This window comes from Pan troglodytes, chromosome 15, assembly GCF_028858775.2.
Source record: "Pan troglodytes isolate AG18354 chromosome 15, NHGRI_mPanTro3-v2.0_pri, whole genome shotgun sequence".
NCBI classification, from domain to species: Eukaryota; Metazoa; Chordata; class Mammalia; order Primates; family Hominidae; genus Pan; species Pan troglodytes.
Genome location: NC_072413.2, coordinates 64,846,755 through 64,859,640, shown reverse-complemented (window position 1 = coordinate 64,859,640; position 12,886 = coordinate 64,846,755). Strand labels below are relative to the sequence as shown.

The 12,886-nt window shown below is 37.2% G+C and overlaps 1 protein-coding gene across 25 annotated transcripts in view; it reads right to left on the bottom strand.

Moving 5' to 3' along the window:
* Positions 1–12,886, bottom strand: part of GPHN (gephyrin) — a 672,536-nt gene that overhangs the window by 299,378 nt on the left and 360,272 nt on the right. For all 25 annotated transcript variants that reach the window (XR_010151161.1, XR_010151162.1, XM_063793562.1 and 22 more), the window contains one exon: positions 1,820–1,914. Coding sequence is in view for 23 of the 25 variants with exons in the window: in XM_063793562.1 (XP_063649632.1) it covers positions 1,820–1,914 (95 nt within the window). In the remaining 2 variants the exon portion in view is untranslated. The remainder of the gene's footprint in view (positions 1–1,819; positions 1,915–12,886) is intronic.

The window sequence follows — 12,886 nt, the reverse complement described above, 5'->3', positions numbered from 1 at the left end:
TTATATGTATTAATTTTCAAAGCCTTCAGGATAAAGATGAACGACTCATTCCAAAGTAATTAGAATCAGCTCCTGCTAATTAATTTTCCATTCACTCAGCAGTCCAGTGCTAGGTAATTATGAGGATACAAAAGGGAGAAAAAAATTAATTCAGAAAAACCTTTATAAATAACAAAAAGTGATATTTCTATACTGGATCAAGAAAGCTACATTCAATTTGAAGAATTATCTTAACAGTTGCAAAAAATAATTTCTCCATTTAAACTGTGGGATCCTTAAGGAGAGGACCATTTCTTATTTTTCCTTCTAACCTTAGAATCCCTAATGCTTAATATGGGACTTGGCAAATAAGCATATTATTATGTTTACCGAATTAAAATTTTATTACAAAAGAATTAGCAAGAGAATGAAGTTTAATTCTTTCCTGATGTTATTGCTTGTATACAAGAAAGAGTTCTTTTATGTTTGAAAACTACTACTTAATTCCATAGGAAAAATGGGATCCCCTGACCTCATTGGTGTAGGTAATATAAGTAATGGTTTAAAAAAAGAACACTATGAAAGAATCAACTGGAGTTCCTTAAAGGCCAGCATGAACTTTAGCTTTAGTCTCTATCGTGGTACTTTAATTCTTTATTTGCTTTTACTAAAATTAAATGTTACAGTACACGTGACAGCAAAAAGAACATAGTAACTAATGACCCATTCATAATCTCCTGTATCTGTGCTTCAAGTGGCTGCCACTGATGGGATATAAACTTTGTCTATGTAACAGAAAGAACATTACAACTCATATTCCATAATAGTCAATGGACACATTTAATTTTATATTCATATTACACACAGGATACATAAATGGCTATAAATTATGAAACCCTGAAACTATACAGCTGCTATTTATTTTTAGGTTGCTCTGAGATCAACTATTAATTAACGTTCATTAAATCCTTCAACAGTTTCTGACTAAGTTGACACTTCTATCTTTAACTTAAGTGATGTAATTATCCTCATTTAGGGGATCTAAATCTAAGAGTTGCTAAAATAGTAGCAAATAATTACCATTAAATCGAGGATGGATATCAACATCTATGTCAACAAAGGCATAGGTAGACTAATTTCATATAATAATAGTATATCATTAATGTAATATAATAATTTAAATATACCCAGTTGCCAAGCATTAAAAGATTAACAATATGAATTGAGCTTTTTTTTTTTTCACAACAACACATCAACATGGCTATTTATAAATTGGAATATAAGCTCCTAACTTGTGAGAACAAGTTATTTTAATAAACTTGGCAGTTTAGTTTTATTAAATCAGTATTTACCTACAATTAATAGATATCAACTGATGATTATAAACAATCACAGAAAACAGTAACTTTACATAGTAATAAACTGGATTCTCTGAGTTAGGAATTGATAACTTTTACCAGTAGTAATATGACAGTCTCTGAAAGTTTAACTTAACAACAACAACAACAACAACAACAACAACAAAAAGAAGTGAAGTGGGAAAATTGTGGCTGACAGAATACTAAAGCTCTTAACTCTGGAAAAAAAAGGGGCAAACTTAAGTGTTAAGACGAAAGTTTCTTAGGTTCATCAATATAGTGTATTGATTAGTGGTATGGAATTAACTTTTTTTTTAACAATGATAGTAGGTAATATTTATTAAGTGATTAGTATAAGCTAAGAACTTTATGTGGACTAGCTCATTTAATATTCACAACAATGCTAAAGTGTAGATTTTTTTTAATATCACGGAAACAGTTCACCTAGCAAATGGTTTGCAACATGTTGGTGACTTTCTTACCTAGAGAGCATGCCCAGAGGTGTAACATTAAGTGATCCCATCAGCATTGCCAGGGCCATCCCTGGTGCTTCCCGTTCTATTACTTCTTTTGTGGCCTGTAATTAAAGATTAAATAGCAGACTGAGTGAAATAAGCCAAAAAAGAATGAAGTCAGACTAGTAAAACCCACTTAAAAATGATTATAAACCAGGCTTTCAATAACCATACTTTTAGTTTCTGAAACATTTATCTTTTTGAGGCATCCAGACTCAATTCACAAGGACCACTGAATAAAAGCTGAGGACCAAGAAAATAAAGAAAATTTTTATATTAGCAGTCCTTTCATATTGCTTATAGCTCAGAAGTATTTGATAGAAATCTCATCTCACTAATAACTTAAATTGTAAAAATGAGGCCTCAGATTGCTGTAACAACTTAGTAGATTTCTCACCGGGTAAGTAATCTGGGTATTTTCCTTTGTCTATTACTCTTGAAATAATTAGTCTCTGAAAACCTGAGATAATCCATATCTCTCCTAGCTCTATGCTTTTATAATAGAATTAAAAGGATCTCAAGAAGTCATCATGTCAGGTTTCCCCATGTACTGGCTAGAGGAAAAATTCTACATTTACCATCTTCCTAATCTTTAGTGTAAATTAATTGTCTTTTTTTTTTTTCAGATTTCTCCACTTTTTTTTTAAATATACTTTCAGTTCTGGGGTACATGTGCAGAACGTGCAGGTTTGTTACATAGGCGTACACATGGCATGGTGGTTTGCTGCACCCATCAACCCGTCTATATTAGGTATTTCTCCTAATGCCATCTCTCCCCTAACCCTCCATCCCCTGACAGGCCCTGGTGTGTGATGTTTCCCTCTGTGTGTCCATGTGTTCTCATTGTTCAAATCCCACTTATGAGTGAGAACATCTAGTGTTTGGTTTTCTGTTCCTGTGTTAGTTTGCTGAGAATCATGGTTTCCAGCTTCATCCATGTCCCTGCAAAGGACATAAACTCATCCTTTTTTATGGCTGCATAGTGTATATGTGCCAAATTTTCTTTATCTAGTCTATAACTGATGGACATTTGGGTTGGTTCCAAGTCTTCACTATTGTGAATATTGCTGCAATAAACATATGTGTGCATGTGTCTTTAGAATAGGACGATATATAATATTTTGGGTATATACCCAGTAATGGGTCAAATGGTATTTCTGGGTCTAGATCCTTGAGGAATCACCACACTGTCTTCCACAATGGTTGAATTAATTTACACTCCCACCAACAGTATAAAAGCATTCCTATTTTTCCACATCCCTATCCAGCATCTATGGTTTCCTGACATTTTAATGATCGCCATTCTAATTGGCATGAGATGGTATCTCATTGTGGTTTTTGACTTGCATTTTTCTAATGACCAGTGACCCTTAGCTTTTTTACATATGTTTGTTGGCTGCATAACTGTCTTCGTTTTGAGAAGTGTCTGTTCATATCCTTTGCCCACTTTTTGATGGCGTTGTTTTTTTCTTGTAAATTTGTTTAAGTTCTTTATAGATTCTGTATATTAGCCCTTTGTCAGACAGAGACATTGCAAAAATTTTCTCCCATTCTGTAGGTTGTCTGTTCACTCTGATAATCGTTTCTTTTGCTGTGCAGAAGCTCTTTAGTTTAATTAGATCCCATTTGTCAATTTTGGCTTTTGTTGCAATTGCTTTTTGTGTTTTAGTCATGAAGTCTTTGCCCATGTTTGAATGGTATTGCCTGTTTTCTTCTAGGGTTTTTATAGTTTTAGGTCTTACATGTAAGTCTTTAATTCATCTCGAGTTAATTTTTGTATAAGGTGTAAGGAAGAGATCCAGTTTCAGTTTTCTGCATATGGCTAGCCAGTTTTCCCAATACCACTTATTAAATAGAAAATTCTTTCCCCATTGCTTGTTTTTATCAGGTTTACCAAAGAAGAAATGGTTGTAGATGTGTGGCGTTATTTCTGAGGCCTCTGTTGTGTTCCATTGGTCTATATATCTGTTTTGGTACTAGTACCATGCTGTTTTGGTTACTGCAGCCTTGTAGTATAGTTTGAAGTCAGGTAGTGTGACGCCTCCAGCTGTGTTCTTTTTGCTTAGGATTGTCTTGGCTACAAGGGCTCTTTTTGGTTCCATATTAAAGTAGTTTTTTTCTGATTCTGTGAAGAAAGTCAGTGGTAGCTTGATGGGGATAGCATTGAATCTATAAATTCCTTTGGGCAGTATGGCCATTTTCACAATATTGATTCTTCCTATCCATGAGCATGGAATGTTTTTCCATTTGTGTCCTCTCTTATTTCCTTGAGCAGTGGTTTGTAGTTCTCCTTGAAGAGGTCCTTCACATCCCTTGTTAGTCGTATTCTAGGCATTTTATTCTCTTTGTAGCAATTGTGAATGGGAGTTCACTCATGATTTGGCTCTCTGTTGGTCTATTATTGTTGTATAAGAATTCTTGTGATTTTTGTGCATTGATTTTGTATCCTGAGACTTTGCTGAAGTTTCTTACCAGCTTAAGGAGATTTTGGGCTGAGACAATGGGGTTTTCAAAATATACAATCATGTCATCTGCAAACAGACAATTTGACTTCCTCTCTTCTTATTTGAATACCCTTTATTTCTTTCTCTTGCCTGATTGCTCTGGCCGGAACTTCCAATACTATGTTGAATAGGAATGGTGAGAGAGGGCATCCTTGTCTAGTGCCAGTTTTCAAAGAGAATGCTTCCAGCTTTTGCCCATTCAGTATGATATTGGCTGTGGGCTTGTCATAAATAGCTCTTATTATTTTGAGATACGTTCCATCAATACCTAGTTTATTGAGAGTTTTTAGCATGAAATACTGCTGAATTTTATCAGAGGACTTTTCTGTATCTATTGAGATAATGATGTGTTTTTTGTCATTGGTTCAGTTTATGTGATGGATTATGTTTACTGATTTGCATATGTGAACCAGCCTTGCATCCCAGGGATGAAGCTGACTTGATTGTGGTGTATAAGCTTTTTGATGTGCTGCTGGATTTGGTTTAGTATTTTATTGAGGATTTATGCATCCATGTTCCTCGGGGATATTGGCCTGAAATTTTTTTTGTTGTGTCTCTCTCAGGTTTCGGTATCAGGATGATGCTGGCCTCGTAGAATAAGTTAAGGAGGGTTCCCTCTTTTTCTGTTGTTTGGAATAGTTTCAGAACGAATGGTACCAGCTCCTGTTTGTACTTCTGGTAGAATTCAGCTGTGAATCTGTCTGGTTCTGGGCTTTTTTTGGTTGGTATGCTATTAATTACTGCCTCAATTTCAGAACTTGTTATTGGTCTAGTCAGGGATTTGACTTCTTCCTGGTTTAGTCTTGGGGGGGTGTATGTGTCCAGGAATTTAACAATTTCTTCTAGATCTTCTAGTTTATTTGCATAGAGGTATTTATAGTATTCACTGATGGTAGTTTGTATTTTGGTGGGATCAGTGTGATATCCCATTTATCATTTTGTATTGTATCTATTTAATTCTTCACTCTTTTCTTCATTAGTCTGGCTAGTGTTCTATCTCTTTGTTAATCTTTTCAAAAAACCAGCTCTTGGATTCACTGATTTTTTGAAGGTTTTTTGTGTCTCTATCTCCTTCAGTTTTACTCTGATTTTAGTTATTTCTCATCTTCTGCTAGCTTTTGAATTTGTTTGCTCTTGCTTCTCTAGTTCTTTTAATTGTGATATTAGGGTGTTGATTTTAGATCTTTCCCATTTTCCCCTGTGGGCATTTAGTGCTATGAATTTCCCTGTAAAGAATGCTTTAGCTGTGTCCCAGAGATTCTGGTTTATTGTGTCTTTGTTCTCATTGGTTTCAAAGAACTTATTTATTTCTGCCTTAATTTTGTTATTTACCCAGTAGTTATTCAGGAGCAGGTTTTTCAGTTTCCATATAATTGTGCGGTTTTGGGTGATTTTCTTAATCCTGAGTTCTAATTTGATTGCACTGTGGTCTGAGAGACTGTTATGATTTCAGTTCTTTTGCATTTGCTGAGGAATGTTTTACTTCCAATTATGTTCTCAATTTTAGAATACGTGTGATGTGGTGCTCAGAAGAATGTACATTCTGTTGATTTGGGGTGGAGAGCTCTGTAGATGTCTATTAGGTCTGCTTGGTCCAGAGCTGAGTGTAAGTCCTAAATATCCTTGTTAATTTTCTGTCTCGTTGATCTGTCTAACATTGACAGTGGGGTGTTAAAGTCTCCCACTATTATTGTGTGGGAGTCTAAGTCTCTTTGCAGGTCTCTAAGAACTTGATTTATGAATCTGGGTGCTCCTGTATTGGGTGCATATATATTTAGGTTAGCTCTTCTTGTTGCGTTGATCCCTTTACCATTATGTAATGCCCTTCTTTGTCTTTTTTGATCTTTGTTGGTTTAAAGTCTGTTTTATCAGAGACTAGGATTGCAACCCCTGCTTTTTTTTGCTTTCCATTTGCTTGCTAAATATTCCTCCATCCCTTTATTTTGAGCCTATGTGTGTCTTTGCACGTGAGATCAGTCTCCTGAATACAGCACATCAATGGGTCTTGATTCTTTATCCAATTTGCCAGTCTGTCTTTTAATTGGGGGCATTTAGCCCATTTACATTTAAGGTTAACATTGTTATGTGTGAATTTGATCCTATCATCATGATGCTAGCTGGTTATTTTGCCCCTTAGTTGATGCAGTTTCTTCACAGTGTCGATAGTCTTTACAATTAGGTATGTTTTTGCAGTAGCTGGTACCAGTTGTTCCTTCCAATATTCAGTGCTTCCTTCAGGAGCTCTTGTAAGGCAGGCCTGGTGGTGATAAATTGTCTCAGCATTTGCTTGTCTGTAAAGGATTTTACTTCTCCTTTGTTTATGAAGCTTAGTTTGGCCAGATATGAAATTCTGAGTTGAAAATTCTTTTCTTTAAGAATGTTGAATATTGGCCACCCACTCTCTTCTGGCTTGTTGGGTTTCTGCCGAGAGATCTGCCATTAGTTTGATGGGCTTCCTTGTGGGTAACCTGACCTTTCTCTCTGGCTGCCCTTACCATTTATTCCTTCATTCCAACGTTGGTGAACCTGATGATTATGTGTCTTGGGGTTGCTCTCCTCAAAGAGTATCTTTGTGGTGTTCTTTGTATTTCCTGAATTTGAATGCTGGCCTGTCTTGCTACGTTGGGGACGTTCTCTTGGATAATATCCTGAAGAGTGTTTTCCAACTTGGTTCTGTTCTCCCTGTCACTTTCAAGTACAGCAATCAGAAGTAGGTTTGGTCTTTTCACACAGTCCCATATTTCTTGGAGGCTCTGTTCATTCCTTTTCATTCTTTTTTCTTTAATCTTGTCTTCATGCTTTATTTCATTAATTTGATCTTCAATCTCTGAAATTCTTTCTTCGGCTTGATTGATTCAGCTATTGATACTTGTGTATGCTTCATGAAGTTTTCGTGTTGTGTTTCTCAGCTACATCAGGTCATTTATGTTCTTCTCTAAACTGGTTATTCTAGTTACCAATTCCTCTAACCTTTTTTCAAGGTTCTTAGCTTCCTTTCATTGGGTTAGAACATGCTCTTTTAGCTCGGAGGAGTTTTTTATTACCCAACTTCTGAAGCCTACTTCTGTCAATTTGTCAAACTCATTCTCCCTCCAGTTTTGATCCCTTGCTGGCGAGGAGTTGTGATCCTTTGGAAGAGAAGATGTGTTCTGGTTTTTGGAATTTTCAGCCTTCTTGTGCTGTTTTTTGGTCATCTTTGTGGATTTATCTACCTTTGCTCTTTGATGTTGGTGACCTTTGGATGGGGTTTCTGTGTGGAAATCCTTTTTGTTGATGTTGATGCTATTCCTCTCTGTTCGTTAGTTTTCCTTCTAACAGTCAGGCCTCTCTGCTGCAGGTCTGCTGGAGTTTGCTGGAGGTCCACTCTAGACCCTGTTTTCCTGGGTATCACTAGCAAAGGCTGCAGAACGCAAAGATTGCTGCCAATTCCTTCCTCTGGAAGCTTCGTCCCAGAGCGGCATTCACCTGATGCCAGCCAGAGCTCTCCTGTATGACATGTCTGTCAACCCCTGCTGGGAGGTGTTTCCTAGTCAGGAGGCATGGGGGTCAGGGACCCACTTGAGGATGCAGTCTGTCCCTTAGCAGAGCTCGAGCCCTGTGCTGGGAGATCTGCTGCTCTCTTAGGAGCTGGCAGGAAGGAACTAAGTTTAAGTCTGTTGAAGCTGCGCCCACATCCGCCCCTTCCCACAGGTGCTCTGTCCCAGGGAGATGGGAGTTTTATCTATAAGCCCCTGCCTGGGGCTCCTGTCTTTCAGAGATGTCCTGCCCAGAGAGAAGGAATCTAGAGAGGCAGTCTGGCTACAGCAGCTTTGCCACGCTGTGGTGGGCTCTGTCCAGTCCGAACTTCCAGCTGCTTTGTTTATGCTGTGAGGGGAAAACTGCCCACTCAAGCGTCAGTAATGGTGGACGCCCCCTCCCCACACCAAGCTGGAGTGCCCCAGGTCGACTTCAGACTGCTGTGCTGGCAATGAGAATTTCACACCAGTGGATCTTAGCTTGCTGGGTTCTGTGTGGGTGGGATCTGCTGAGTTAGACCAATTTGCTCCCTGGCTTCAGCCCCCTTTCCAGGGGAGTTAACAGTTTGTCTCACTGGCATTCCAGGCGCCACTGGGGTATGAAAAAAAACTCTTGCAGCTAGCTTGGTGTCTGCCCAAATGGCCTCCCAGTTTTGTGCTTCAAACCCAGGGTCCTGGTGGTGTAGGCACCCGAGGGAATCTCCTGGTCTGCGGTTTGCAAAGACTGTGGGAAAAGCATAGTATCTGGGCCGGAATGCACAGTTCCTCATGGCTTCCCTTGGCAAGGGGAGGGACTTCCCTGATCCCTAGTGCTTCCTGTGTGAGGCAACGCCCCACCCTGCTTCAACTCACCCTCCATGGGCTGCACCCACTGTCTAACCAGTCCCAACAATATGAGCCGTGTACCTAGTTGAAAATGCAGAAATCACCTGCCTACTGCGTTGATCTTGCTGGGCGTTGCAGACGGGAGCTGTTCCTATTCGGCCATCTTGCCCAACTGTCTTTTTTAAATAAAAAATTAATGATGTGAAGGGGTTTACCTATATACTAGGAGTTTTAGGATAGGGCACCCTTTTTTTTTTTTTTTGGGACAAAGTTTTGCTCTTTTTGCCTGGAGTGCAGTGGCACGATCTTGGCTTACTGCAAACTCCGTCTCCCGGGTTCAAGTGTTTCTCCTACCTCAGCCTTCCGAATAGCTGTGATTACAGGTGCGCACCACCATGCCTGGCTAATTTTGTACTTTTAGTAGAGATGGGGTTTCACCATGTTGGCCAAGCTGGTCTCGAACTCCTGACCTCAGGGTGATCTGCCCACCTCATCCTCCCAAAGTACTGGGATTACAGGCATAAGCCACCATGCCCGGAGGATACGGCATTCTTAAGATAAGTACAGTTAAACCTAGAATACACTAATGAAAGGAAAATTTCATTTTCCTAAAGTTTCCTAAATTTTCCTAAAGACAGGAAAATTTCATTTTTGAAGGGTCAATCAAAATAGGTATATATTTTACTGTATAATGGTCAAGATACATTTTAGGCTAAAACTTAAGGGTGAAATACATGACTTAATCCATTTCCAGTCCTCTGTTTCCAAAAATTAAGCAAGTTATAATAGTTGGAAGCAATACAAAAATAAAGTTTGCAAAATGAAGTATTACAGTAAATAAGTAGAAAGGCAAACAAAAAGTAAATTATGAAGGTATAGAGAGAAAGGTTTATATTTCAATATTTCTTTGAAAGTAGAATGCTACTCTTCAATAAGATTGTAGCTCTGGGCAAAAGCAGTTAAAATGCATCAGGTATGTATTAGATACTAATTGATGTTATAAATAAAGTTTAGAACGCATATAAATTAGTTAATCCCTTCCAATTATACAGAATACAGGATTACCAGAATTGATGCAATTTACTGGTACAGTGAATCCTAGCATAACAGGATATTTAACAATGGGAGACATTTTAAAGAAAAACTAACAAAAACGTAAGGACTTTGCTGGCATTATCCAATCTTTTTTTACATATTTAAATTTTTTTTTTTAATTTTACTTTAAGCTCCGGTATACATGTGCAGAATGTGCAGGTTTGTTACATAGGTATATGTGCAATGGTGGTTTGCTGCACCTGTCAACCCGTCATCTAGGTTTTAAGCTCTGCATGCATTAGGTATTTGTCCCAATACTCTCCCTCCCCTTCCCCCCCACCCCGCTGACAGGCCCCAGTGTGTGTTGTTTTCCTCCCTGTGTCCATGTGTTCTCATTGTTCAACTCCCAGTTATGAGTGAGAACATGCAGTGTTTGATTTTCTGTTGTGTTAGTTTGCTGAGAATGATGGCTTCCAGCTTCATCCATGTCATTATCCAATCTTTATTACTTATTTTCCAAAGCCAATCTATCTGTTATGATTTTGAGACTTACCAAGACGAAACACTACTTCTATGTTATAAATTGCTTTATGGAGGTTAACACCTTCTCAAGGATGTTAAAATCAGAGCCCTAAACATCAAGCAAGGGGATGTCACTGATAACAATATTAAAGGAACTTCTTGGATAGTGTTAATATTTATTTCATTACTTGCTTGAAAAAGTTATATAAGCAATGGTTGACATTTCATGAATTCGGGGCTTCACATAAAGATGATATATCCCAAAGTATAGTAGCACACTTTATTCAGGGACATGAAGGGAAATATCAACAGATAGCTGAAAGAGAGTATTTCACTTAAAATTGATACTTCAAAGCACAACATTTATCCATTTAAATAACAAATATTTATTAAGCATCTACTATGTACTAGGTAGTATCTGAGGTATTGATGTTACAGTAGTGAGTAGAACAAACCTCAGAGAGCGTGTAAGCTCACTGTCACCCAGCACATGAAAAACTCAATTGACAAATGATACGTGAGAATTGCCTAAAAGAGATGTGGTTCATTAATTTTTCTAAATCCTCTAAAACATACCACTGGATTTTGCCAGACCACTGGAGAGTGATCTACTTTGAATGCCTCATTTCACTTTTTATAGAATTGTTTTATTGGGCTTTGCTTCTGTGGTATGAAATCAGAATCAATAAAATGGCTCAAACTCTTATTTACATTAGGAAGCATCTGAATTGTTCACCGTATTACACTGTGGTCTTTAGGAGGACCTACAGGAGAAATTTCCTCTCAAGTATCATAACTAGGAATGGATACTTTTCTATGTTACCAGTTTGTTTTTAAATTACAATGCTTGTGAATCAAGTTATCCTTGAGAACAAATTTGTGGATACCTTTCAGTAGGCTTACTGAACACAACTTTAGTTTCATCTGATTTTTCTCTGTCCTACTCTTCACATTTATATTTTAAAAAATTCTGTTCTATTTATGTATTTGGGTAAGCCATCTAAAATATTTTTCAGGGTATAAAAATATATAGATGGATGGATCACAGTGTAGGTACAGTTGCTCTCCATATTGCTGGTTCAACATCTGTGGATTCAATCAACTGAGGATCGAAAATACAGTAGTTAGGGGTTCTGCAGGGCTGACTGTATTCTTTACAAAGTTCTTCATCTTTCTCTAAACATAATTCAGGCAGGACAGTTAATTCTTTCTGAAGATCTTCTAAAGAATTTGGGCATAGAGACACAAACCTTATATGTTTTAGAACATAAAAGAAAAAATATATCATGGTGATGCCACTGAAAGGCATTGATGCTGATGGTGGTGAGTTGGTTGGGGTAGGTGAATGTCAGACTCTCTATACTAGATACAAACTGTTCTTTTCAATAGGGTATTCTTAAATCAAGCACAAACACAGTCTTTCTCACGTTTGTATCAAACATTTTACATAAAACATTAGAACCCTTCTATTTTCCTTTTATTTTCTCTTCCTCTTAAGCTGTTTGGTGTAGTAAAAGATCATCATCTATGAAGTCAGAAAATGACATTACACAGTTAAGGGCAATAACAATAGGAGCTGGATCTATTTCAGCATCTAGTTCGGAGCCCAACATATAGTATGTGCTCACAAATATTTGTTGAATAAAGAAGTGAAGGAATAAATAAACCAATCTAGATGTGAAACTTGGCTTTACTATGTAGTTTTGCTATGTGAATTAGAAGAAAATATTTAACCTAAGTTTCCAGAGTACTTATGAATATAATGGAGGTAATAATAAAACATACCTACATCTTATAAGAGGGCTCTGAGAACTAAATGATAAATCACTTAGCATAGAATAGGTATTCAATACATGTTAGCTCTTTCTATGCTTCTACTTTCCAATTCTTCTTACATCCTTGCAGTTCTGCACATATCAGTTAGAGAACAGAAATAATACAAAAATCCAGAAACTACCTGCAAAGAGTAGTAGAGAACCAAAGACTAGGAAAAAGAGAATGGAGAGCAAGAACCCAGATGCAAGAGCATTGGCAAATGCCAGGTAGGAAGTAGAATACTGAAATTAGGGATCTAAACTAGGGAGCAGGCAGCTGAATGAGATGGGGACTGGAAGATGGACAAGAGAGCAAGAGCTGAGTACAAAGACCTGTAAACTATAAATGGGGAGATGCAACTAGAAAACAAAGAATAAGAGAATAAAACTTAATTACAAATATAACAAGAGAAAGATACCTGTTTATTAGAAAATCTGAACAGAAGAATGGTTTGAAGAATGTAGCTTTATCACTTTCAATCACATATGCTAGTACAATATAGACAAATAAAGGTTATCTGTATCTGTTAATGAATAGATAACACAAGTATTCATTATTAACAGACTGTTCATTATCAATGGCAAAAAGATGCCATTAAAAGCTTGAAACCATTTTTTCCTTAACTAGCTTAAAGTTCTGTTTCCCTCTTATACATTATTAACTTGGTTACCAGATTCTTTTATTCCTTGAAAGATGATAGAAATTTATAGTCTTACTTCAGGTATCAGTATTTCTGAACTAGTCGGTCTAAAATATAAAGGTTTAATTGGACTTAGCTATTCTTTTTAAACAAAATATTTATCTTTGACGTCTAAATA